This window comes from Corticium candelabrum, chromosome 14 (assembly GCF_963422355.1).
Source record: "Corticium candelabrum chromosome 14, ooCorCand1.1, whole genome shotgun sequence".
Lineage (NCBI taxonomy): Eukaryota > Metazoa > Porifera > Homoscleromorpha > Homosclerophorida > Plakinidae > Corticium > Corticium candelabrum.
The window spans coordinates 6,049,364-6,074,936 of record NC_085098.1 but is presented as its reverse complement, the minus strand read 5'-3'; the positions used below and the strand labels follow the sequence as shown (position 1 = coordinate 6,074,936).

At 40.6% G+C, this 25,573-nt stretch overlaps 5 protein-coding genes across 7 annotated transcripts; 2 read left to right on the top strand and 3 right to left on the bottom strand.

The window, feature by feature from the left end:
- The first annotated feature begins 124 nt into the window (after positions 1-124).
- On the top strand, positions 125-12,461 carry LOC134190380 (centriole and centriolar satellite protein OFD1-like). Its single transcript, XM_062658832.1, has 25 exons — positions 125-214; positions 1,838-2,044; positions 2,103-2,171; positions 2,238-2,265; positions 2,401-2,511; positions 2,579-2,721; positions 2,789-2,878; positions 3,039-3,122; positions 3,186-3,292; positions 3,405-3,524; positions 3,590-3,663; positions 7,702-7,793; positions 8,034-8,111; positions 8,312-8,379; positions 8,434-8,477; positions 8,793-8,851; positions 8,930-9,034; positions 9,091-9,202; positions 9,667-9,718; positions 9,777-10,044; positions 10,105-10,854; positions 10,912-11,175; positions 11,784-12,026; positions 12,093-12,139; positions 12,257-12,461. The coding sequence occupies exons 1-25, from the start codon at positions 125-127 to the stop codon at positions 12,291-12,293; spliced, it is 3,342 nt and encodes a 1,113-aa protein (XP_062514816.1). The 3' UTR covers positions 12,294-12,461.
- On the bottom strand, positions 4,654-7,693 carry LOC134189498 (GPI ethanolamine phosphate transferase 1-like). The gene has a single exon (XM_062657789.1). The coding sequence runs from the start codon at positions 7,617-7,619 to the stop codon at positions 4,794-4,796; it is 2,826 nt and encodes a 941-aa protein (XP_062513773.1). The 5' UTR covers positions 7,620-7,693; the 3' UTR covers positions 4,654-4,793.
- LOC134189500 (mothers against decapentaplegic homolog 9-like) lies at positions 12,288-14,281 on the bottom strand. Its single transcript, XM_062657790.1, has 3 exons — positions 13,884-14,281; positions 13,425-13,739; positions 12,288-13,194 (listed from the first exon to the last, which is right to left on the bottom strand). Exons 1-3 carry the CDS (start codon positions 14,275-14,277, stop codon positions 12,560-12,562), a joined length of 1,344 nt encoding a protein of 447 aa, XP_062513774.1. The 5' UTR covers positions 14,278-14,281; the 3' UTR covers positions 12,288-12,559.
- Positions 14,282-14,333: 52 nt separating this feature from the next.
- LOC134189501 (dolichyl-phosphate beta-glucosyltransferase-like) lies at positions 14,334-16,749 on the bottom strand. Its single transcript, XM_062657791.1, has 11 exons — positions 16,619-16,749; positions 16,379-16,553; positions 16,270-16,316; positions 16,141-16,209; positions 15,922-16,014; positions 15,752-15,865; positions 15,630-15,689; positions 15,490-15,573; positions 14,792-14,859; positions 14,646-14,731; positions 14,334-14,589 (listed from the first exon to the last, which is right to left on the bottom strand). Exons 1-11 carry the CDS (start codon positions 16,697-16,699, stop codon positions 14,468-14,470), a joined length of 999 nt encoding a protein of 332 aa, XP_062513775.1. The 5' UTR covers positions 16,700-16,749; the 3' UTR covers positions 14,334-14,467.
- Positions 16,750-16,760: 11 nt separating this feature from the next.
- LOC134189497 (uncharacterized) lies at positions 16,761-25,206 on the top strand. 3 transcript variants are annotated; one of them, XM_062657788.1, is made up of 27 exons: positions 16,761-16,933; positions 16,994-17,024; positions 17,112-17,228; positions 17,822-17,951; positions 18,476-18,541; positions 18,593-18,658; positions 18,711-18,852; positions 18,909-18,948; positions 19,011-19,087; positions 19,318-19,391; positions 19,474-19,584; positions 19,648-19,694; positions 19,920-20,124; positions 20,188-20,249; positions 20,555-20,614; positions 20,688-20,799; positions 21,041-21,088; positions 21,293-21,394; positions 22,341-22,385; positions 22,453-22,843; positions 22,910-23,046; positions 23,109-23,231; positions 23,294-23,411; positions 24,004-24,154; positions 24,241-24,303; positions 24,374-24,500; positions 24,928-25,206. In XM_062657788.1, exons 1-27 carry the CDS (start codon positions 16,774-16,776, stop codon positions 25,117-25,119), a joined length of 2,997 nt encoding a protein of 998 aa, XP_062513772.1. In that variant the 5' UTR covers positions 16,761-16,773; the 3' UTR covers positions 25,120-25,206. The 3 variants fall into 3 exon arrangements, 2 of the variants coding, with proteins under 2 accessions (XP_062513772.1, XP_062513771.1); XR_009971501.1 differs by having other exon boundaries at positions 22,453-23,046; positions 24,379-24,500; positions 24,928-24,943; XM_062657787.1 differs by having other exon boundaries at positions 22,453-23,046.
- The last annotated feature ends 367 nt before the right edge of the window (positions 25,207-25,573 follow it).

Here is a 25,573-nt window from a genome sequence, read left to right as displayed (position 1 = left end):
GAGTGGAACAAAAAGCACGTGCTAAAACACGTGGAGTGCGCGCGAGAAGAGGACTAGGTACGAAATTGCGAGGGCATTTAAGACACGCGCAAGCGCGGAGTTACAAGGCGCGCATCGGTCCGACATGGATAAGTCAGAAAGTCTTAGCGCAGAAGATTTACGATTGCGTTTATTCGAGTCGTTTCGAGGAAAGGGGCTGCTCGACTCGTTGAAGGTAGAAAATAGAAAAACGCACTGACTGCTCTAGAGACAAACAACGAGACAGAAATGAGTGTGAATAGACACGGACAGACGACCGACGACGAGACAGATGGAGGTGCAAATCTGAATATATATTTATAAATATCTCAAAGTGCATCTGTCTACTTTCTTGACAAAATTGATTGATTTGTTATCTCAAATTTCGTTGTTTATGTAGTTGACTGTCTTTGGTAAATCAAAATGTTACGCTGAATGATTTGTGAGTGAAACAGTATGCGTTGACATACATACATACATACATTTTTTTATTACAAGGACACTTAGGGCCCAGGTTACAGATACTAAATACTTGCTACCGTACAATCTAGACTCAGTTACTATATGTCATCATGTTCTTCTTCATCTTTGTTGCCTGGGAGTGCTGCTGCTGCTGCTGCTGCTGCCTCAGCAGTCACTCTATCGTGTCACTAGGTATGTCATAGTTGCTGTACTTCATACTTCATACTTCATACTTCATACTTGCTGGACAGAACTGACACTCCGGAGAGAGAGGCAATTGTATTTTAGGTTCTTGCCCAAGGGAATTTATGTATTTGGGTCAAACTCTGACCCAAAGGTCCCGGATGTTGCCAATCTCCAACTGCACACTCTAACCAATTGAGCCACATACATACATAAATACATACAAACATACATACATACATACATATACAGACAGACGGACAGCCAGACATTTGTGATTGTGGCAAAGAACTGGACATCCAAGGATACCATCTAATCCAGAGCCGTATATACGGCTCTGATCTAATCACTTGTAAGACTGGTGGTGGTCCAGTGCACACTCATGACTCAATTGTGTCAGCATGGTCTAACTGCCTTTCTCAACTCGACTTGCTGCACAAACTAGAGCCACAATACAGGTACGTCAACAGTGACAAGAGGTCGGACATCCTTGTTTTTGACCCAGATTCAGGTGCAGACATCGAATTAGATGTGTCTTTGGCTCATTCATGGTGTTTGGACTCAGTGAAGGTAGCCTCCAGAGAAGAAGGAGTAGCAGCGATGAAACAGGAGGAGAAGAAAGAGGCAAATATAATTCTGAGCTTCTGCCAGAAGGGTCCTGTCTATTGGTCATTCCTCTTGTTTTTGAACTTTTTGGCCGTTTTGGGTGAACAAGCAGTTAGATATTAGAACAAGCTGGCAAAGAGTGCAAGGGATGAAGAAGGAAGACAAAATGAGACTGACTTCAAGACTAAGTGGTGATCAATTATTTCAGTGACTCTACAGCATTGCAATGCAAAAGTCGTCTCAGACAAACTCATTAGCATAGCGAGATTAGAACGTCGAAATGTAGTTTGCGCAGTATAATTTTGAATGCTTCATGAGTGTAATGGTCTTGTTGTGTTAGGTTGCTCATAATGTAAACATTTGATTTAAATGGAAAATATGTGTATTGAGACAGACAGATAGGCAGACAGACAGACAGACAAACAGACAGGCACACAGAGACAGACAGAGTCAAACACAGACGGACGGACGGATAGGCAGACAGTCACACAGACAGACATTCCATCGGACAATGCAATCACAAAACCACTGCAATTCTATTTCACACAATTTATATGTTGTTTCTCAGTCACAGCTTCGGAGTCGTCTCGTCTCTTTGCTGCATGAATCCCAGCCTTTAAGTCCAGCTTCACACGATAGAAATCTGTCCAACCAGCAAGGCAACACGTTGGCAGACAAAGTGGCCAATAGCTTGGTAGTTGACCACCTTCAGCGTTGTGGATATGAATACACAATGGCCATATTTCTGCCTGAATCTGGTACTAAACTAGATGAGGTACAATGTCTCATATTGGTGAAGAAGATGCATACTTTTTCATCTGTGCTTTTTCTAGGTATTTGTGGGTGGAGATTTATTAAAACTACTCTGTATTAAACCAGACTCTGAAGTTTACCATAAAATTGTTAGTTTATGTGTGGTTTGGTTGTGTTTGTATTGAGGTTGTTATTGTGTGTTTGTAATCTTGCAGGAGGGACTGGCAACCACTGAATCAAAAGGTCTGTACATGTATGTACTCGTCTGTATGTATGCAAGCATCTATGTGTACATATACCTTATACGTATGTGTACGTGTATGTATGTATGTTTGAGTATGTACATTTCAATTTGTATCATAAAGTGGTACGTCTCAGGATTTCTATGGCAGCTACTGTCTGAGCTAACGCAGAAGCATAGTACAACACACTCAGACACTGCTACACAAACTTTTGATGACTCAAGCAAAGAGACAGCAACTTCTTTAGGCAAGACTCATTTTTCTGTCTCTCTTATATTGTCTTTTTGAAATACACAAGTTGGATTAATCTTTAGATCAAAAACTACGTCAAGTAGACAATGAATTCTCTAGACGTCAGGCTGACAGTGAGGAATCAACGCAGCTCAACTTGGAAGAGAGGATGCAAGCTTACCAGAGGCAGTGTGATGCGAGAGCAAGGGCTGAGACACGTTTGCAGGTGATGTGACATGCCATGAGTTTGAGATTGCTTTGTTCCTGAAGAGAGATGGACATTTGTGCTGAAGGTAGAACAATTTAAAGAGACACAGTTGACTCAGATGAGACTGCAGGAGCAAGAGAAGTGTCGATTAGAGATTAGTCGAGCAAGAAATGAGGTTGGCGGTGTGTGTGTGTGTGTGTGTGTGTGTGTGTGTGTGTGTGTGTGTGTGTGTGTGTGTGTGTGTGTGTGTGTGTGTGTGTGTGTGTGTGTGTACATAAGTGTTGTGGTATGCAAGCGCACACTAATCAACTAACAATGTTTTTTGGTAAGTTTAGATTGATCAAAAGTATCGAGAAAATCTTGAAGCACTTCGCCAGCGAGAACAGGAAATGATAGAAAGGCTGAAGCGGCAACAACAAGTCTACCTGTTTGTTGATTTGTTGTTGTGTCTCTTAATTAACAAGTGGATTGTGCTCGGCTAGGATCAAGAGGCACAACTCCACACACAAAGGCAGAGTCTTTTAGAAGAACTAAATGTTGTGAGAATGAGAGAGGAAGCCGTGAAGAGAGATGCAGAGTTGAATACAAGGTTGTCTGAATATCATTCGGGACTAACGTTTTGTATACTTTTGCACCACAACAAATACTGCAGTTCATGTGGAAATTGGCTAAGACTGTAACAATGCTGTATTTGTGTTTAGAGCTGCTAAGATAGAAGAGGAGAGACTTCACAACATGAAAGAGCAATTTATATTGAAGGAGAGTTGTTTGGAAACTGAAAAGAAACAAAGTGAACGAAAGTGTGAAGAAAAGCTGGAAACGTGAGCACACAAACACAACCTGATGCATTGACATGGTCTAGCTACGTGAATGAAATGGTCTGAAGGTTCAAGAAGGAATATGTAGAGGAACAACGAAAGAAACTTGGCAACTTGGAAGCTAAAGAAGAAAGGCTAAAAGGTTAGGATGATGTAACTAATACAGTAATGAGATTCGGAACTTGTCAGCTATGATTGTGTAATCACATGTGGATGTAAATTTGTAACAATAGCTTCTCTGCAGCATGTGAACATATTCTAATTGAATGTAACAAATCGTTATCATTCTTCCTCACACTACACTCTTGTAGCAGTCACTCACTGATTCAATATGGTGCCCAGACTTTTTCCATGCTGCTATTGCGACAACTACTGCTGTTATCATGTACCCAGAATTCACACAAGGTGTTACATGACAGCATGGAAAAGTCTGGGCACCATATTGAATCAGTGAGTGACTGCTACAAGAGTGTAGTGTGAGGAAGAATGATAACGATTTGTTACATTCGATTAGAAATTATGTTCACATGCTGCAGAGAAGCTATTGTTACAAATTTACATCCACATGTGATTACACAATCAATCGCTTAGGCTCCAATCCTCCTCACATTGCTCCACTGCACTAAAGCGGGCACATGATATGGAAGTAGTTATCAGTTATGTGTGTCAGAAGAACGTTGTGCGTGCATTGCAGCTACAACCAATAGACTATGGCAGTTATGGGTGCAGTAAGTGCTGTGTTCATAGAGCACAAGTACTTGTGGTTGACTACTCGTGGCAATGTAGTGCTTTTGTCACACAGTAGGAGGTGCAGTTGCTGATTCCAATTTGTAAAGTACTTTGGACTATTAGGAAGAAACAATGCTGTGGATTGACTGTCTAGTGCTTGTCAGAGTCTTGTCAGTTTTTTGGCAGCAAGGAGCTCCATAGTGTATTTCTTGAGTTATATTGCAAATAATTTGGTACGTCCCTGATCTTGTCTCTTTCTCAGGTGTGTGTGTGTGTGTGTGTGTGTGTGTGTGTGCGCGTGTGTGTGTGTGCATGCACGTTCGCACATGTGGCTGGAAATGGATACTAAGTAACATATACTTGCCGCCAACCGCAACTTACACGCTCATAGACGCAACTGTTTTTCAATTGTCAATTGCATATTCTATATATGTAAGATATATAGAATGAAAGAATCGAACAAACTTCAACTACCAATGCTGTAGTCATATAGAATAATTTCTCACAGGTGACTATTTCATAGAACTAAACCTGTCAAGCTGTTTATATTATCTTTTTTAAATTTTTCTTGTCAAACAATTTAACAGAACCAGTCAGTAATTGAGCCAGGGTAAACACCAGCAGAACTACCACTGTCATTGTTATCATGACGACGAAGTGACTAATACTCATACCAATCTCCATCCAGCTGCCATAGTCTTTTACCATGAAGAAGAAGTGCAATGCCATAAAGTCTGATATCAGTAGGATGACCATGAACAGTTGTCTGACTGGAATTTGTAAGGCTAGCTGCACACCAGCAGCAGCAGCACACACCAGAATAAATGGAATGGCCATTTTCCACAGGAGAAGACCACCCATAACAAATGGGTTGAAAACACTAACAAAGCATAGAATTGCTGATGGGTTGAATGTATTGATGCTTGCAATATTCCCTGTCCCAAAGAATGCAGTCAATATGAAGAACAGGAAGAAGACAGCAATTCGAATATCAGATAATGTCATCTCTCTCTGTTCCGGCTGTTCATCATCTTCACTATCAAACCGAAGCAATGTCAGAGACGTTGAATTTTTATCACTAACAAGGCTCTCTAATTGCAACCAGAAGAACAGAAGTACACAGAGTGCTGCATAGAAGATTGTCTCATAGTCCATTGTTAGAAGAATGTATGGAGGGAGGAAGGTTAAAGCAATGTGCAATAATCGCAGAAGAACAAGTTTTGAACCTCTTGATGGGAGAAAGAATGAAACCAGTAAGACCAACCAACTTAGGGTTTGATTCAGTGCAGAGAGACCAAGTTTTCTGTTCCTTCTGAGTACAGTATCTATCGCAATGTACGCAGATAGAAGTGTAAGTGAGAGCTGAAGTCCAAGCAGCCACCTGCTGCGCTTTCTCTCATCCCTGCTCATAACTTCTTGTTGTCTGAAGACTCCTGTCTCAAATAGAAAAATGCAATAGGACACAAGCATGAGACATACGACAACACCGGCTGACATAAGCCTAATGCTATGCTCAGGCCCAGGAAGATGAATTAGGAGAAAGACACCTACAGCAAGACAGGCCGACATCCAACCTACAACAATTGGTACTCCCCTCTTTGTACAGATGGACGGAATTGTTAGTGGCCACACAGCAAGGATACAACAACCACCAAATATTAAACTGCGCCAGTAGAAGCTGAAGATGAGAATCTCCATCATAAGAAAAGCTAATACAGCAGTCAAGGTATATTCAACGTATCGCTGACGCCACTGAAGATTACCGACAGCAAAGACAAGTAGGGTCTGATGGTGTATAATGTAATAACAAAAGACAAGGGGAAGCATTGAATAAAAGTAGTAAGTGATAGGAGAAGACAGTGTAAACAGGACAAAGACGATTACAACAGCAGCAGAGCAAACTGCAAACGTGATGAGTGATGAGGTTGACTGCAAGTTTGAATAAAAACTTCCATCTGGATTACTCTTGAATATGTGGATTTTAATACAAATAATCCAACCAAGAAATCCAATAACAACAGTGGCTCCCACAAAGTACCGGTCGTACTTTTCATAGTACCGCATACCTTCACTGGTTGTTTTGATCAAGTCATTTGCCTTGTGAATTGCAGTCGTGTACTTCCCCGAACGAATTGCATCATCAACCTCTCGCATTGCCAATATCCGCTTACTTGGACTCAGTGGTTCGTATGGTTTATAGTGCAATTGAAGGGTTGATGCTTTAACTCTACTTTCTTTCACAACCAACTGTTCGAGCATTTGCTTAGCGTTTGTCATCATACTATAGGCTTTGAATTTTAAGCTGGCATTGATGTATGACAATGGTAATGTCCCTACGCTGTTGACAGGAATGGGGATGTCAATAAGAGTGGCCATTAGCGGTGTAAGGTCTGCTTGTGACACATCTTTTCGTAGATAACCACCTAGTCCCCACGAGTCCGGCGATATCTCAGACCTGAAAGGTGTGTCTGCATGTTCTACCTCAGGCCCAGAAATTCCTGCTCCCCATGCTACCAGAGGTGTAACAGTTTCGTGTTTGTCACCGGCACCGTGTGATCCCCAGTCGGTCATGCCGTGATCGCTAGTCACAATGTACGCAGTCTGATTGTCCTGGAAGAAATTGTCAATAATTTCAACCACACGCTTGATGCCACGATCTACTTTACGTATATTATTCAAGTACATGTCAGAGAAAGGTTTGTGAACATGGCCGATTGTGTCTGTGGCCATGAGATGAATAAATAGCACGACTCTCTCTTGGTTTATTTCTTTTTGTGTAGTAGCATCTTCTGAAGCCTCCTGGAAAAACTTCTCCACTCGTTCGAATACCCAAGAGTCTAAAATGGTAGCATCAGCCTGGCCAAAGTCGTTATATTCATCGGGATACATGAATGTGGTCACGTGATGAGGTCCCGTCCCGTCGGCGGGATCAAACACAAGCAACACTTCCGAGCTACCCCAACACCAGGCCCGACGAGATTGGTTTAGAATAGAGTCAAAGTTGACCGGATTCTCTTTCCATCCCTTTGTTACAGCACTCACATCTTCGTAAAATCCTGCCAACAGAGCAACATGGCAAGGCCTTGTTTCAGTCGGAACTCTTGTGTGGGACAGTCCCCAGCTGCCGCGTGTCTGCAGAATTTCACGTAAGAATGGAGCCAGAGTCTCCCCGTCCAAGTCTAGTCCGAAAAACTTGTCGGCGCGCACGCCGTCTATTGAAACTAGGACAAGCCGCTTGGCTGGTGGGTTCAAGCTGACAGAATGAGGCGTCATTCCATTCACGACTGGTGAACGGAAATACATGTCGAATATTGACATCAAATAAACGCAATGGACAAAGACACATATAGAAACTAGCAGGACATTCATGTTGGTCGCGTGTACATCTACATGTACGCATAGCGGCCACTCGAAAGCCCTGATGACACGTGTTATGCAAATATATCTGTAGATCAAGAAAACAGACTAGGAGAAGAAGAAAGTGCACATCGCAAGGTGTTAGAAGAGCTGGCAGAGCAACAAGAATTATTGTCGACTATGAAGGTAACGGATTTTTAATACTTATTAGCTAATATATGTAGACTCTATAATCAATTGGATTACAAAAATAACTTTGGACTTGAATGTCAAAGAGCGTTTCTACTTGCATTTTAATAATACTGTAATTCAAAAATTTGTTAGGTTTTACTTCAGGCATGTGTTGTGCATGTAGTACGACACAAAATTATTGCAGCCATCAGTTCTAGAGAGAGTCACTGTTGTTGATTTGTTGATTATTTGTAGTTGAGACTAAGAAATGCGGAAAAAGAGAATGACGCTTTGAAACAGAGCGCAGAGCAAAGCTCTAGAAGAAATTTGAAGGTAGGTATAGACATGTTACAGTCAATCTAGAGAGTGCTAGTGTTATTGATTTTTGCTGTTGCCACTATTAAATTTAAAATTGTGCTAATTCTGGTATTTCTGCTGGAAGCTAGGTAGAGGGTGAACCTTAGGAAGACTATACTAATTAATACTAAAGCATTATTTCTACAGAACAAAGTTGACAAATTGCTGCATTGTAGATGCAAGACTGTGAGTCTCTCCAAGTGCAAAACACAAACTTGAGGAAAGAACTGAATTCCCTGCGAGAGTAAGTTGGATTCATTTGTTACTTTTTCTTATACCAAATCATTTTTTTATCTAGCAAACTAAGAGAAACTGTCGTGGAGAGTGAAAAGAAATTATCAGGTTGTGGACAAATGTTAATTAAAGTATATGCAGAATAGTTCATGTACTGAACAGTGCTCCAGACTAAGATCATTAATTGAGGTTTTTGCGATGTGGTAATTAAGTTAATGTGCTATGTAATTCTTACAATATTTCTAAATGATGTTTGTGCTGTTTGGTAGTCGTGGACTGTTTGTAAGTGGCACATGCAAGATTGCAATATTTAGCTGCTTTGCATCTGCTTGTGTTTGAATTTTGTATTTTAGCAAAGTTTAAACACTGCTGTGTCAGGAATAGGCTGTAGTGTCTGAGACTCTCACTGATGACTTTGTTTAGATCAATGTGAATTGATCAAAGATCTCAAAGTCCAAATGTCAAAGCCATCATTAGAAGTGGTAAGCATTGATTGTCATCATTTAGAGGAGTATTTGTAAATGGTAGCAAAGCTCATTGTGCAGTGTTTTTGTTTGTAGCAGCAGCTATGGTATGAAGTCAGACAACTTCGTGATGCAGCCAGAAAGCAACAATTAGTAACAGATCATGAAAAGCAGCAGCTAATGAGTCGACTGCAGCACGAAGTCTGTATAATTTTCAATAAAATTATGAAGTTGTTAATTCTTGTTTGATGCTAAAGGTTGATTGTTGTCGTGAACTAAGGCATCAGTTAGATGAGTATCAACTGAAAGAAAGGGAATTGAGAAAAGAACTTCGTGATCTTCACTTATTACAAGATCAAACACATACAGGTATTACACATGCTATTATTCATACTTTGAGGGTACACAGTGTAGTACAGTATATGTTTTTGGTTTTACTCATAGCATTTAATTAACTACCTTGTCAATTCACAGCATGGCACCTCGGGTTCATGTATCCGCAGACAACCTACAGATAGGTGAATACTGACTTTAATGTAGCAGAGGACTGTTTGAGTCATAGGCATAAGTTACCGTATTGCTTTGTATTGACAGACAGACAGACAAACTTTCTTTTGACTCAACTGTAAAGTACAGTATCACACATTAAAACCAGATTAAGCAGTTGTAATTATTAATTAATTGATGTGGTGCAAACAGACAGGCTGGCAGGCAGCAAAGGACAAATTTTTAGTTAGCCAGTCTGCCAGTCTTATTTCAGCCAGGCTGTTGTGAATATTGTGAAATGAATGGAGATTAAATCCATCTGGTCTGGGCAACTTTCTGGTTTTTAGCTTTAGAGGCTGAGTTCCAGAATTCTTCGAGAAGAACAAATAGACATCTCAAGTACTTCTCGCTAATAAATGTGATGAATTCTAACTTTAAATTGAGTTGGAACTTGTAGATCTTTGGGAATTGGTGTAACACACCATGTAACAGACAGCACTAAAGCAAGTCAGTATTTGACACATGCACACAGTCCGCTGACAGTTCAGAAAAGAGGCCAGCAAAATGCACCTCATGTTACGAATTCTGATCAGTCTCACATGCAAAGAATTGAACGCCGTGTTTTCAACTCAAGTTCAAGTGATGTAGATCTTCCTCCAGTTGAGTCACTGGCATTCTTAGAACAAACCAAGCAGACATTTGAAAGGCTAGAGAATGAGGCAGCGGTCAGTATACACTTTGCAACAAGAATGCACTGTTGTAGGGTAGTAATTTTGTGTACGTAGGAACTAGAGAGATCCTATCAAGCATTTCAGCAAAGGCTTACACAAGAAACATTTCTTTCTAGTCGTACCATGCCATTGCCTCAGAATCAGTCTTTCTTTGAGCCACCTATAACAGACATGGACATCCTACCAGGAGACTCCAGGGTTGAAAAGTTGCTGGCCGATAGGCGAATTGCCTCAGAGTCTAGTTTATCTGTTCACAAGGTTGCACAGAGGCCACAGGCTGGCAGCATGAGTCGTGTTCAGTACTCAGGTTGGGTGACAAGATCAGAGGCTGAGAAACCTGCTGCCACTGTAGCCAGATCTGCTCAAGACAAAAGCAGAACATTTGAAAACGAAGAAAACTGGAAAATGGGCCTGTCTAATTATGATAAACAGCAAACACTGTCTGTCTCCAGTGTAGAAGAAGGCACCCAGAGCTCAGAACACACAGTCAAATCTGATATTATTGAGAAGCCCATTGCATTGACTGCTACAGTTGATGATAATAAGCTAGCTGCCACTGATGATACAATAGCTACCACAATGGAACCATCTAAAAACTCCCTAACTACAACAGAGCCCCAACTTACCAGCTCACAAGAACAGTGTCATGTCACAGTAGAAGAAAATGTTACATCACCAGCTGTTGCTACTGTAAATCTAGACAATACGTGGAGACAATTAAACCGTTCTGCTAATAAGAATGAAATGAATGAGGTCATTATCAGTCCTTCACTTGAAAATGCTTGGAAATCAAACAGTCAAACTGTAAGTGAGACAGTGATCACTAATAATCAATTAACTGATACTTTATCAAAAGCGCAGACTGTGGAAATAAACGAAACGGGCGACATTATGCCCGCTGCAGTTGGGTTACATAGATCAGGCATTGAAGAGGAAAACCCTTCACCCAATACAATTGCCTCTCACAATGACCAAAGAGGCTTGATTGAAGAAATGTCTATGAAGACTACAGAAGATGACGATTGGGAAAAGAGAAGGCAACAACGAGCTGAGGAGAGAAGACAAAAGGAAGAAGCAGCAAGGCAAAGAGAAAAAGAAGAATTAGAAAGACTTCAAAGAGAAGAGGTAAGTTGGAAATGCTGGTACTGTAAATCAAGAAGTTTTGGTGCCGAACAAATTTCAGTACATGCCCAAATTTCCTTTCAGTGTTTATATTTCAGTGCCACTGAAAGATTCGTTCCATGTACTTGTATTGTAATATTCTGGCAGATATAGCTAGCTGATTGAATAATGCCCCCAAAACCCTATGTAAAGAGCTCTCTACACATGGCTCTGACTACCCCAGCATACCCACCCATTCTGTACAAATACATGTACATCAGTGAAAGTGCGACTGTGACCAGATAACCATCCGGGCTGCTAAACTTTTAAGTGAAATCTTTGACTCAATGGTCGCTATCTTTGTTTGGAAGCATTTAGATTGCCAAATTCCGACAGTAATGAGACTGAAAGCAAGCTGGTGCATGTGGAGCTACTAGCAAGAAATTGAAATGCAAAGAGCACTATGTCCAAAGAAGGAACCATCATGTTTCTGTGAACAAGTGTATTGTACTTAAAAAGTAGGTAGTAGATCTGAAGTTGTACCAAATTTACCAAAATCGAAGCACCACAATGTCGTGATTTACAGTATTATCATCTTTGCATTACTTCTAACAATAATTTCTATGGGCCAGCAATTAAAACAGAGAGCTGCTTCAACCGAGCAACAAGAGCAACAGCAAGAGGAGTTTGGCTCAAACAAGTCTGAAAGAGAAGTTGGTGGAAAGATTAGTAGTCCCACCCAAGAGCAAAACAGTGATCAGAGTATCGATCCAACAATGCTCAAGTATATGAAGTTGATCAGCCAGAGAAAAGAAGAAAAAAAGGTGGCAGAAGAGGCACCAACCAAGAGGGTTGATGGAAATAGACAAGATGAGGTTAGTGAATTAAATTAAAGCTGCACTTCTATGAGCATACAACAAATCAGTCAACATTTTTTCCAGGACTGGAGTCTCCCTTCAGAATCACATTCAGCTAATGCTCTAGCAAGGTAATAAAATGAGAGAACGCACAATTATAACTCAGGCCAAAATGGTCACGTGTCTGTCTGTCTACAATCTTCATTGTCTGTGTGAGTTTTACTTTCTGGGTAACCTTTCTGTTACAGTGTTGGTGGTGGGTCAGATGACGACTTCGACTGGTGATAAAACAGCATATATTAAAGAATTTCAAGGTTATACTTACTCATTAACTATTTTTATTTTTATCTGTATACATGTCACCCTAGAGTTGTCATACATAAGGCTGTACTGTCTGTCCATCACATTCCAAATGTCATGCAGGTAAAAAAGAAATTTTCATCACTTGGTAAACACACATACGACATAAGACTAAAACACCAAAAGGGATCAAATCAACGTCTGTACATAGAATTTGACTAAAACCTTCCTTTGTAACAGTTGATGACTTCTCATGATACTGATGTGATTCCATCTCCTGGGGATCCCATCTGCCTCAGGACATTGTCAAGCCATTGGAGGGGACCGTTTAGGTGGATTTCGACCCAACATGGTGTGCTGGTAACATCTTGGCGGTGATACTCGGCTCCCCATCCTTTCACAAAGCTCATTCGGATAGCACACATCTTTGTTAGCTCATACACTACCTCGTAGCCGTGATTGACTGACTGCGACAGCAATTCGGCAAATTCCTGGTTGTTGAAAATCTTAAGACTGCAACCGTGCGGAATCTTGCACACTGTACTCGGATGGAAGCCGTGGTGATGATTGCAGTTTCGACTCTGCACAAAAATGGCACTGTCGCTTAGGCACTCGGCGTAGACCTCGCCACCGACATAATACAGATGTACACCGCGACCGATGTGCCTTCTTGTATTCTCTATAGTTGAGTTTCGATTCACATTGGAAAGTAGACCGAGACAGAATCTGTCCGAATCGGTTGTGTTTGGGTCGGTGAATCCATCAATGATTAGACTCGTTTTCGATGCCTGAAATGTCTCCCCGACACGACTGTTTAGCTCATAGTAAGAAATCGAACTCCAATATTTGGGTTCCTGGTAAGCAACAGGAGTCAACGGAGCAAGTCCTAGACACAAAGTACCAGCATGTTGTACACTCATTGCACCAAGCTGTCTCAATAAACGAAACCTGACTCTATCAGGCAGCAACTGTTGACACACAACCACAAGTACTGTTTACTACAATATAGTACATGCAGTGTACAACATCTCTGGAAGTACGCATGCACAAACAGAAGGAGCCCTGCAGGCATATACAACATAAAAACGACTACCCCAGAATACATAGACTTCTTACCATGATTTATCACAGGCATCATGGGTTTATCCGGCGAGTACGGGCTTGGCACGTCTAGTGCGCTCGTATCCGAATGAGGGGATTCACGATCGGGCGAGTCCGGGAATCCTGGCTGATCCAAAATAGAAGGAAACGGCTGTAGCACACCGCCGGGAGGCATGGTGAGAGGCGGTGGATGCACGACGGACCCATGCGTTGCCTCAAGACCGTGAAACGGATCGAGATGCGCAGGGCGGCCGTATCCATTGTGAGTTGACGGACTAGGTGTTGAAGCCGGATACTCACTGTGTCTTGGAACCAACACAGGAGGGAGAACTACAAACAGACAGTACAATGAAAGATTTTAAAACGCATTCTAGTAAACTAGGCAGGCAAATTTGTGCGAAATGCGGAGGCAAACACGAAAGGAAGCAGCAACCGCGCTTGTCCAAAACAAAGGCCGCAAAACACACTGTTTACCTGGGCTCTCTACGCGCTGGTAGTGATACGGATTGATGCAGACTTCCTTCTGCTTGAGTCCGAACGCGTATTCGCAGCAGTCGACGGCCTTGAGTTCGTGGTGGCTCTGAAGGTCTGGCCAACGCCACACGCGACAATAGATAACGTGAGGCAAACCTTTACGATGCGATACTTGTAGGCGACCGTCTAAACTCCTCGTTATGGTCACGCATTTGGTAGGAACGCCAGGGTTCGACAATGCCTTTTCCAACTCCTCCAAAGCGCCCTTCTTCTTTTTCAGCTTTTTCACCAACGAATCGATGGCTTTCTCTGCCCACTTCTCTTCCTCGTCTCCCTGCTTCCATCCGAGCAGCCGCTTCACCGCAGGCGATGTAAAGTTGAACAGCGCCGCCATGCAAGCTGTGCTGAGACCCTGACCAGCGATCACGTGACCGGTGACGTAATGTGTACTTCCGCGAAGGCCTATTACTTGATGATTGTTGTGGCTTTCATTCTAATTGCAGACATAATTGGCAACGCCCAATGACCACAACTTACATTTTCGCAACATATACAAAAAAGGTTAAGTTAGAGTCATCAATACGTCAATCCGTTTTGCTCTTTGTCCCTGGAGAGACAGTCCATATGCGAAACAAATATCGAAAACTTATAAGCAGCAGGTCTTTGGCCATCTGCAGCCAGCTCCAGAACGGTACCAGTTTGGAACCTAGAAACAAATATTCAAACAGATAATATGCAAATGTGATGGTGCTGTCTGCTTACCTTCCACCTCATGCCAATTGACTGCCACCTCAGAAATGGGCAAGTTCAGTTTTTGTGCTATCAGTAAGAGTTCGACATCAAATGCCCTTAATAGACAAAATTCATTGAGTGCCTAGCTTTATCAAACGGCTGTTGATTAGACAAACCATCGATTGACATGAATGCTGTTGAATAAGGGTCTTGCTGCTGCCCTTGTGAACATCTTGAAGCCACACTGATTACATGCAATAGAAAAATGACTTACTCATAGGTACATGTGTATGAAGACTTTCTTGGGGGGTCTGAGGACTCTAGTCCTGAATATCTAGAGCTTCCCAGTACGATTTCAAGGACATAATTAAATGAGAATTATATTGTGAGCTCAATTTTTGTATATCTTTGAACATTTACTATTAAACTTTGGTTCCTGTCAGTTTGAGACAAAAATTACAAGTCACTGATTAGTAATTGAAAGAGCCAGTTATGCCAATTCAACTGTGGACCAATTTTGCTTACTGAAATGTGTTAATTAGCCTGACAAATTAGGGCTTCTAGCAAGACACCAACTTCTTTACCTTACTACTTCAGTTACTGTTTTATCTTTCTTCTCTATTGTTGAGCTAAGTATGGACAGGAGAATTCAGTTTGCGCTAGTCTCACGTAGATAGACCCTTCCCCGCCATGTCATACTTTTCGCCTGGAAGTATGATGTGGGGATGGTCTGGCAACGCGAGGCTAAGTTTGCACTACTGTACTTGTTATCAAAGGAATGCAGTTTACTGAAAGAAACATGAGGCCCTCACCCACAAACTGTTTTAACTGACTGAGGATGTTTATTAGATGCCAAGTGATTTGAAACACAAACCTGTGTGTCTTTGATGCCTCTCACACAAAAGAACCAAACCAAGAAGTGAAACCCAAACATCAAGAAATTTCGGAAGAATGTTCGCTATTATGTGAATTACAATAATTATCCAAGAGACATGTCACAGAACTGTAGTTCACCTCGGCCACTGCATCATCCTGGAGATGAGCACGTGAGCCTACAGAGATAGCTGCGACATCCTGTATACATGACGAGATGCGTAAGATCAATGATGTGTATAATTAGAATCAAATCTGGTCACATGATCTGGAGCATCTTTTGACAATGCATCTTCTAGCTTCGTTAGGTCTTCAATTCTTGTTGCACCATCTGCATCTGCAAACAATAGTCTTGAGCCACGACTGCTCAACATACCCTGTAATATCGACAAGAATTATGAATCTATATGAAGAAGGGAAACATATTGCATACCATACGAACTGCACCACCCTTTCCACGATTCTTGACGAACTTCAGTAGACGTACTTTGTTACTTCCATAACGTTTTGAATACTCAATTACTACCTACAACAATACAACAAATTTTAACTCTTTTAGAAAGCACTCAGAAATAAAGTAAACATTAATTCTATTAATTTCCTCCAGCTCTTGCATCTCAACTTCATAAAATATTTTCTGTACTTAAATCACCTCTGATGTAGAATCTCTGCTACCATCATCGACTACTATAACTTCATAAGAAAAACTAGAATCTTCCTTCTGCAAAAAAAAAGAGAAAAACTTAACGCACTTTAAGACACGCCCCTCATGACCACCAACCAAGCGTTCTTCAAGAAAAAAAAGAGCCTCGTCAAGCATGATAGGTACTGCATGTAAACAAAGCGGTATAGATAGATGACTGAACGAATAAGTAGAACATAAGGCTTACATCTATCCTTCTCATTGTATGCTGGCACGATGAGAGACAAAGAGACGGACGCAGGGTCGTCTAGGCTTGGAAATGGCGCTCGTTCTTCACCATTTCCAGTCGAAAAATACATTTCACTGTCATGACGCCACAAATCTGGTTCTCTCTGCGTTGTGACGAACAAGACAATATACATCTGGACAGACGACGCAACATACATCATACACACGTCTAGGAAAACAGCCACTTCTGCAAACAAACCATCAGAATTCCTAGTATGACCACACTCAGTAGCAAAATTAGTACAGGAAAAGACAGAACGAGCTCCAGCATCCCTGCCATGACCTGTGACTGTGTGATGTGACCCTTGATCTGCTCGTGTCCCGTAGCGCTTGCTAGCTCCCGTATGTTGGACTATGGCCTTGCCTCATGGGGACCGGAAGCTGTTTGATATCGAGATTGAAAGTCATCCACATCTTCTCCAAGTGGAAAACAAGGAAGTTTTATTACGTTACGTTAATGACAACGTGATTGGCGGAGATGCCAAGTTTGTCGGACCGTTCGGGACGCGTAAAGGTGACTGCAGCTGCTTTCATCAAATTGTTTACCACGTTAATTAAGGGCAATATTTTGCAGTTGTCTATTGTGACTATACAGCGTCTGGGAGGTAAAATGTAGCAGGGAGTGTTCTGGAGTTGCAATTAATTGAGATTTAACTAATCTGACGTCATCAAATATGACACGTGATTTTTAGGTCGTTGAAATTTATTGAAGACTTTATACAGGCTGAGGTGTTACCACTCTACGGTAATACTCACACCACTACCACTGTAACATCACTTCAGTCGACTCTCTACAGACACGAAGCTCGGTGAGATTGGAATTAATGATGAATTAGTGAGTTTGTAATGATTAATTAGGTTAATAGGTGTTTATCTGAAAAAGTCGATGTAAACTATTGAGTCTGGGTCTCTATGGCACTGACTGGGATGCTAAGCAGCAGCAGTGGAAGCAAATTTTGAGTGTTTCACCCTAATTCTGAAGTCTGTCATACATCGACTCTAAGGCTGATTTCATTACTAGACAGAAAATTGTTGTTAACTCTACCAGAATCACAAATCATAGTACACCAAATCTAGTAAAGTAAAATATATTAGTAGTTATTCAATGTTACTATTAAAACTGAAGTGTGTGTCAATGAGCGATCGACAAAATTTCAGTTTCTAGAGAGTATAAGTCCAGCCATAGCTGGATCTGCTGGACTGGATTTGTGGACCTGCCAGACTGGTTTCGCTATCATGCTGGAGTGGGTTTGTGCCCCTTCTAAGAGATTATGTCAAATAATAGTCAACCAACATTTGTGATTCATTTTAGTTTAATTAATAAATTGCAGCTCTTGAAGTTGTCCTGTTGACATATACTGTATACAACATGTGGACTAACTATACATGTACTTGATTACAGTGACATTATAAGAAATGCAGTCAATGCAAGTGAGCATGACTCTGTCATCTTCTGTGGTAACGGATGCACTGGAGCTGTGTATAAATTGGTTCACAGTCTGAACCTGAAATCTACGGGGGATCAAAGGCCGGTATGTGGTAACGGCAAACATAAATGTCAATCAGATAATTATGTCGATACCTACAATGTTAAATATGAAATTTGTAGTGAAAGTGCATGCCAACTAGATATGCGTGTAATAGTTTTTCTAAAACACGATTGCATTTATCTGCATGCATCCACAGTTGCTTTCTACTGGCCAGTGTATGTATGGAGGTATATATTTGCAACATGTGGATGGAGTTGACTGAATGTTGTTTTCGGTTGCATTGACATAAGCATGGATTGGTGACGCTTGTTTGGCGTTTTGTGGTAACTGTCAAATTGTGTAGACAGGCTACTCTGTCTTGTTACCTGTTGCATCTGCATGAATGATGGACCATTGATTTTCATTAGCAAACAAACAGCATTATGCTGCAGTGTAGCTTGTGGCACATTGTCAGGTTGCTCAAGTCAGTTTTACACAACAGCAGCCAGTATTGACGTTATTACCTAATACTGTACTCTTCACTACTGTCCACATGTAGTTTGCTATTGTAGTCGTGTGTTCTACAGGTAGTCTTTGTTGGACCATTTGAACATCACTCAAACCTCTTACCTTGGAGAGAGGCTGGAACTGAAGTAAGCACTACCACATTCATACCATCTGTAGTTGTATGATTTTGTGTTCAGGTAATACGTATCAGAGAAGCTGCTGATGGTACTGTAGACTTACAAGACTTGGAACTTCAGCTGAAAGTAGTGTTGTGACTTCATGCTTCATATGCAGTTACTTCTATATTCTGTTTAGAGGTATCATCATTCAAATCGTCAACTGATTGGTTGCTTTTCAGCAGCTTCTAATATCACTGGAATTTTGACTGACAGTATAGCTGTGACACATCTTCTTCATAAATACAATGCTCTGTCATTTTGGGATTATGCAACTGCAGGTAGTGAAGTGATGTGATTCTATAATCCCATATATGAGGACTGTTGTTTGCTTTAGGTCCTTATTGTGAAATAGATATGAATCCTGTAGTAAATGGGTAGGTAAAGCATGTCGACTCTGTCTCTGTTATGACATATCACTGTGACTATGTCGATGAAGAGTTTCAGAGCCATTGGTATGCAAGGATGCTGTGTTCTTGTCTCCTCATAAGTTTGTAGGAGGTGTCAGCTCACCAGGTATTGATGTCAACATAATGTCACTAGTAGGCACATCTGATAGGTAGTAGTGTGTATGCGTGCGTGTGTGCGTGTGTGCGTGCATGCATGTGTGTGTGTGTGTGTGTGTGTGTGTGTGTGTGTGTGTGTGTGTGTGTGTGTACGTGTGTACACTGCTTGTTCTCATGCTGATACAGTAATGAGTGAAGGTTTTCTATTAGTGAGATCATAGCTTTGATTCTTCTTGTTAGGCATTCTGGTTGCAAAAAAGAGCATGTTCAATAGTCCTGTGCCAACGAGTTGTGGTGGCGGAACTGTCTTTTTTGTATGTGTTGAATTGTGAATCGTACAACATTTTGTGTATTTCTTTGTTGATGCTTTCTTTGTTGGTAACCGTGAAAATGCAGGTGTCAAGAACATCTCACAGGTATCTGCAGGAGCATGAGATGCGGGAAGAGGGAGGAACTCCTAACATAGTTGGCTGTATCAGAGCAGGCCTTGCATTTCAGCTGAAAGAGGTATAGTTACAGTCACTATAGAAGAGTGTGTTGTAGGTAATTTTGCTGTGCTGTTGTACCAAGGCTATTGGGACTGAGATTATTAACAGGAAGGATGAAGAGTTGGTCAAGTGAGTTTTGGTTTTTGCAATGAATAACTGGTGCAGTAGACAAGATAAATTTGATACATTTAATTGCCAAGATATAATATATTTTGACTTAGAGTTATTTGTTTAATTGTAAGCCAAACAGAGTCAGTTGGTTTTGCAGTTATCGATTAGTTTGTTGTAGATGATGTATTTGTAGGTAAATACTTGGTTTGTTGGATGTTGCATTATCACATCTCTTTGTTATAGAAGTGCGATGTCTGTATTAGCATCTCATCCTAATATTACAGTATTGGGCGACTCTCCAGCTAAACGACTTCCCATCTTTTCATTTCTTATTAACCATCGTGAAACTGGTCGTTTCTTGCATTACAACTACGTGTGTGCTCTCCTCAATGACATGTTTGGTATTCAAACTCGTGGAGGTTGCATGTGTGCTGGACCATATGCACAGGTTGGTTATGTAGTTTGCTTGGACTATAGCCACTGAGGTTGAACAGGTGATTTGGCTACATAGGATCTGTTGGGTATTGACGAGGAACTAGCACTCAAGATTGAGTCATTGTTATTGGAAGATGGGTAAGTTGAATTACCAGGCTAAGGTAAATGACGTAAAGACAGTCTATGGAGTTGCAGTATTTTACTGGTAAATTCAGCCAATTAGTAAAATAGTGACAGCTGAAATTTTATTAAATGACTATGCTGAAAATTATGCCACTGCACAGGAACACTCAACAAAGTAGTATTTTTTGCTGAGTGCTTTTGCATGATTTTCAACTATCTTGATGTATTTATGACAGCACGGTTTTTGTTAATATGCGAGAGATTGAAATGTGTGTTGTGCTGAATATATATAATAGATCAGAGCTTATGTTTTTGCTTAGTCGATTGGACAGAATTCATCTTCGAAGGTATCGAGAATATTCAGATAAGGAGATTTTGAGGTTACAATTTATAGTGACTTCAAGACATCACATGGTTCCAAGATGGTTGACTATGCTCTTGATTCGTTTGCAGACCAGGCGTTGTGCGGCTGAATTTACCATACTTTATGGATGAGAACACAGTTTCCTTTGTTCTCCAAGCTGTAGTACTTGTTGCTGATCATGGCTGGCAAATGTTACCTCATGTGAGTTAGTTAACTTAACTAATATGTAGAGAACATATAAACTATGCTTTCACAACCTTCTGTGATTGAGCTTGGTTCTTACTTTAATTAACTAGTTTATTTGCAAAGTCTTGTCTTAGTTACCACAAATGTGCTTTGTGGCACTCTGCTAAACATAATATATGATGCTTATTTCTGTAGATGTTAAACATGATAAAGATGAACAATTGTTATTGCATTTGGCTGTTTGTTTTGAATTTAGTATAACTTCAACCCTGACACAGGAGAATGGAGACATCATCGTCATCAGGTGAGGTGTGCTATGATTCTACAGTAATAGTGCGCTGTATGTACACGTGGTGTGTGTGTGTGCGGTGTGTGTGTGTGTGTGTGTGTGTGTGTGTGTGTGTGTGTGTGTGTGTGTGTGTGTGTGTGTGTGTGTGTGTGTGTGTGTGTGTGTGTGATGCATGCCACGAGTTACTGGTTGCAAGTTTAATTAGATGTCATTTTGTAGGCATTCAAAGATCGCCGTTGGTTGGGCAATATATCCTATTCTACTGGCAAATTTACTGTTCGAGAAAGCAAGGCACAATTGCCAACTGCAAACAGTTTTAAGGTTGGCACATGAATTTTGGTTGCTAAAGAACAGTTTATTATAACAAACTGCTTTTCTATGACTGACGCAGTGGATTGCTTATGTACAGTGTTTGACTCTGCATGCACAGTGCCAAAAAACCACATGTCAATATTCTGTGTAATTGGATATGACTGTGTAGGACTTTGCTATGGCAGGAGATGTCTGCATGAGGTAGTATCTTTGTGATGATGTGCATGACCATTGTCACAAGCTTTGATGGATAGTCCAGTTCTTCCATTCTTGCTGGAGTTTCAACGAAGCTTAATGTATATTTGTGGCAAAACTAATTAATACTGGGATACTCTGTCAGTGACATGAAACATGTAATAATGAATGGTTATAAAGTTAGTTTGTATTTTATGATTTGTCTGGATTCTGCTGTATTAGCATTGACTGGATTCTATCATCTGTATGCCTGCTTTACTTCTTATGTTTCTGGACATCACATGCAAGCATTTTAAAGTTACATCATTCTTCTTCTTGTGTTTGTTTCTTCATGGATACTTCTTAATATGCATGGAGCTATCTTTTTTTAGCTGTGCAATTGGCTAAACCACAAGATCACGTAGTTATGGTGTACACTGTGTTTATGCATTATGTCAAACAGACTACATGTGGACATTCTTTGGTTTCCTTAGAATGTTAACGTTATTTTATTTTTGTTCGTCTTAGTCAAGCTCAGATTTGTGTTCGCGTAAATATTTATTGAATACTTTGAAGGCAGTTTCATGCATAGTGTTGTTAGTATCCTCTTTTTGCATAGTGTTGTTAGTATCCTCTTTTTGCATAGTGTTGTTAGTATCCTCTTTCTTGTGTGACACAAAACTGGAATCCAGGCATTTAGAAATCAAGCAAATGCACAAATGTTTTATTGGAAACGTCATATAGTGGTCATTTATTACCTATTTGTGCTGTTATTCTGTAGGATTGCTTAGAAGGTGCAAAGGAAGCATTCAGGGTAGCTTATAAGGTTTGCATTGTACATATGTAGTTGCTATTTATGGAAATTCTATGTGGGGAAGTTACCTTGATCCTAGGGTGCTCCACACTTGGGAGATCAGACAGTCATGTTGGGTGAAGAAGGTGAAAAGATGCGATGGTTTCTACTACCAAGTGAAGCGCAACAGCTGTTGACAACACAAATATGTCCAATTATTGCATCTCTACCCTTCTACCCCCGACACACTATCAGAGATTCTAGTAATGGTGCAAACTTGTCTGAACAAGGGATTGTTTCTCAGATGCCCCTGTCAGTTGGTGTGAAGGACTGTGATTGCAATATTGTAAAAGGACGAGAGTGTTGCTTAAACAGTCTACCAGATAGCAAGGACACCGTGTCATCTGTGCATGCCTCCAGGATTTTATCAATGGAAGATAGATTAGGAGCTGGTAGAGAGGAAAAGCTGTCTTCTGTGTGTAAATTTCCAGGTATTAGCAAAAGTAGTGGTGGTCTTTATTGCAGCCAGCCTCATGCTGGTTGTGGTTGTGATCAAGAGAAGTTGCAAGTGAGTCAGGTGCTGACTTCATGTCTAACAAAGAACCAGACTGGGGCAGGAAAATTTGGTAACAAGACAAATGACAAGCCAAAATTTTATTCACCACCAAGGAAGATTATGACTCAAACAATACATGTATGTACAGATATGAATATAGTCAGGTGGTTGATTTGGATATGAGTATTTCTATTTGGAAGGCTATTAATGACTACGAAATGATTGCTGACGGTGATCGAATACTTGTTGGTTTATCTGGTGGCAAAGACTCATTGTCTTTGCTTCATGCTTTGAAACAGTACCAGTTCTATGCAAGATCAAAGGTTGGTGATTGCAACCACTGTGCAGCTTAATTTGTAGCATTGATATGATGTATTCCTAACAGGGAATCAATTTCAGTTTGGGAGCAGTTACTGTGGACCCTCAAACGTCGTCCTATGACCCTAGTCCACTTAAAGGTTACTTGGCTAATCTCAGAGTGCCATATTTTTATGAAACCCAAGGTATATGATTGTATCATTGTATTCAATATCAGATTGTTTTTGCACACCTTGGTAAATACACACTAGTAACTGGATGATGAGAGTTGACATATGAACTGTTTGGTAATCTCAAGACAAATGATTACCCAAGCATATGACATTTAAAACCTTGATTGATATGGTGAGAAAAGGAAGCCAGCTATGTTTTTAGATTCCTGTGTAGTGTTTTATGGTTGCAGATGTTCTAGAACTGATGTACATTTTGTGAGTGCAAGCCTGGGCTATTGAAAGTTTTGGCGAGCCATTACTGCCAAAAATTGGAGTCTTTAAAAGAATGGTGTTACAACATGTTTGCAGCATTGTGTACAAGTCAGCCGTGTTTGCAGCATCATGCAAGTTTGCTTGAACTTTAGTATATCCTTTGTATCCAAACTAAAACACCATACATGCTACCCCATTGGCTATAGATGCATGCTTTTGCATTGGTACTATCTAGAGCCATGCACATTAATTCAGCCACTTTTTATACAACATTTCTTTTTTCGGGTGTAAAGTTTCTTGAAACTTGCACAGTCTTACGTTCGCTCATCTGGTCTTTGTGTGCTATATGCAGGTATTATCGAACAGGCATCTCAACTTGATATCTGCAGTTCGATATGCAGTTTCTGCTCCAGAATGAAGCGTGGCTGTTTGTATTCTTGTCTTCGTCGTGAAGGTTACAACGTTCTGGCTTTAGGCCAACACTTAGATGATCTGACAGAAAGGTAACAGGTCAACATGGCTGGCTGCCATCTGTCAGTGAGCCCACATGCATGTGTTGGTAAACTTCTACATTTATATTTACCTTTAGCTTTGTGATGTCTGTTTTTCACAATGGATTTCTTCGCACTATGAAAGCTCACTACACAGAGACGTAAGTAGTGTTTCCTGACAAAAATACATGGTACCAGTTATGTGCATGTGTATGAATTCTATTTGTTTAGAGAAGGTGATTTGCGGGTTATCAGGCCATTTGTCTATGTCAGAGAGAAGGATTTACGAAGCTTTGCAAGCAATGCCAAATTACCAGTGATACCAGAGAACTGTCCAGCATGTTTTGAAGCTCCTAAGGTTGGCATACTATACTGTTAGCATGCTTCAGTCATCAGTGGTCACGAAGTCTGTATGATGTGCATATGCAAGCAATGCATGCATTTCTTGTGGTGGACAAATTTGCAATGACAAATCCATAACACTGATGTTGGAGTTGAGGGCATATAGCATAAAGTATGCGTAATGAGGTCCTTTGACTAGAAAGTCTCATTGTCAATGTTTTGGATTTGCTAGACAGTCTTACATGATATGATTAGGAGGATGTCGTCTTCCCTGCCAAATCTTAATTGTGACGTTCTGTGCATGTTATTTGTGGCACTAATCTGCCGTATCCTTAATTATTGTAGACCCCTAAAAGTTGATTATCTGTTTACTAGTTAGAAGTCCTGTAGATGGAGTAGATTTAGATGTGCTATCTACATATACCTCATGTTTATTGGGTTAGGAGAGGCATCGTACCAAACAACTACTGGCCGCACAGGAAATCTTATTCCCGAACATATATCAGAGCCTACTGAGTGCAATGAAACCACTGATGAGTAAAAATCGAACTGGACTGGAATCACGCCATTCAGCTGATCTGTTGTCTCAACTTAGACCTAGACAGAACATGTTAGATGAGAGTAGAGAACTCTAGTGTACTTAGGAAGTAACATATTGTCATTTTGTCTGCTTTCTATTATGACAGGTCAAAGATAAATGTACAGATGAGAGCTTGAATGCTCACAGAGTATGAGTCACAATACTGTAACAAATATGAGTCACAATACTGTAATAGATCGTGGAAACATCTTCCATGCATTAGTATGTATACTTTCAAATAGGCGGTTTGTGGAGCACAGGAATTATAGATACCCGTCAAACTCAAAACAACTTGCACAGGGAAAGAAACCTCGAAACAATAACTGACCTTTAGACACAATTCATTGTAAATGTGCATTCAAACAGTCCTTGCTAAAAATGCATGCCGTTTTTGTTCTCTTGCTTTCAAGACTACGTAAAAGGTTTTCGACTTGGTCATTCTTGTTATGTGTTGGTATGGTTACCACTTAATTTGTAGATAGGACACACACTTTGATTTTAGTTTGTAA

Bases quoted from the DNA above. Each gene is read 5' to 3' on its own strand.
- LOC134190380 (XM_062658832.1), top strand. From the start codon at position 125: ATGGATAAGTCAGAAAGTCTTAGCGCAGAAGATTTACGATTGCGTTTA. The intron at 8,112-8,311 runs GTAGGTATAGAC...GCTGCATTGTAG, and splicing joins GCTCTAGAAGAAATTTGAAG to ATGCAAGACTGTGAGTCTCT. The intron at 11,176-11,783 runs GTAAGTTGGAAA...TCTATGGGCCAG, and splicing joins AAAGACTTCAAAGAGAAGAG to CAATTAAAACAGAGAGCTGC.
- LOC134189497 (XM_062657787.1), top strand. From the start codon at position 16,774: ATGGCCTTGCCTCATGGGGACCGGAAGCTGTTTGATATCGAGATTGAA. The intron at 18,659-18,710 runs GTAGTGTTGTGA...TATTCTGTTTAG, and splicing joins ACTTGGAACTTCAGCTGAAA to AGGTATCATCATTCAAATCG. The intron at 22,386-22,452 runs GTTTGCATTGTA...CCTTGATCCTAG, and splicing joins CATTCAGGGTAGCTTATAAG to GGTGCTCCACACTTGGGAGA.
- LOC134189498 (XM_062657789.1), bottom strand. From the start codon at position 7,619: ATGAATGTCCTGCTAGTTTCTATATGTGTCTTTGTCCATTGCGTTTAT.
- LOC134189501 (XM_062657791.1), bottom strand. From the start codon at position 16,699: ATGGCAGGGATGCTGGAGCTCGTTCTGTCTTTTCCTGTACTAATTTTG. The intron at 15,690-15,751 runs GTGACCAGATTT...TCATGTATACAG, and splicing joins CAAAAGATGCTCCAGATCAT to GATGTCGCAGCTATCTCTGT. The intron at 15,574-15,629 runs GTGAACTACAGT...TTCACATAATAG, and splicing joins AGGATGATGCAGTGGCCGAG to CGAACATTCTTCCGAAATTT.
- LOC134189500 (XM_062657790.1), bottom strand. From the start codon at position 14,277: ATGGCGGCGCTGTTCAACTTTACATCGCCTGCGGTGAAGCGGCTGCTC. The intron at 13,740-13,883 runs GTAAACAGTGTG...GTCTGTTTGTAG, and splicing joins CCAGCGCGTAGAGAGCCCAG to TTCTCCCTCCTGTGTTGGTT. The intron at 13,195-13,424 runs GTAAGAAGTCTA...CTTTGTGTCTAG, and splicing joins GATGCCTGTGATAAATCATG to GACTTGCTCCGTTGACTCCT.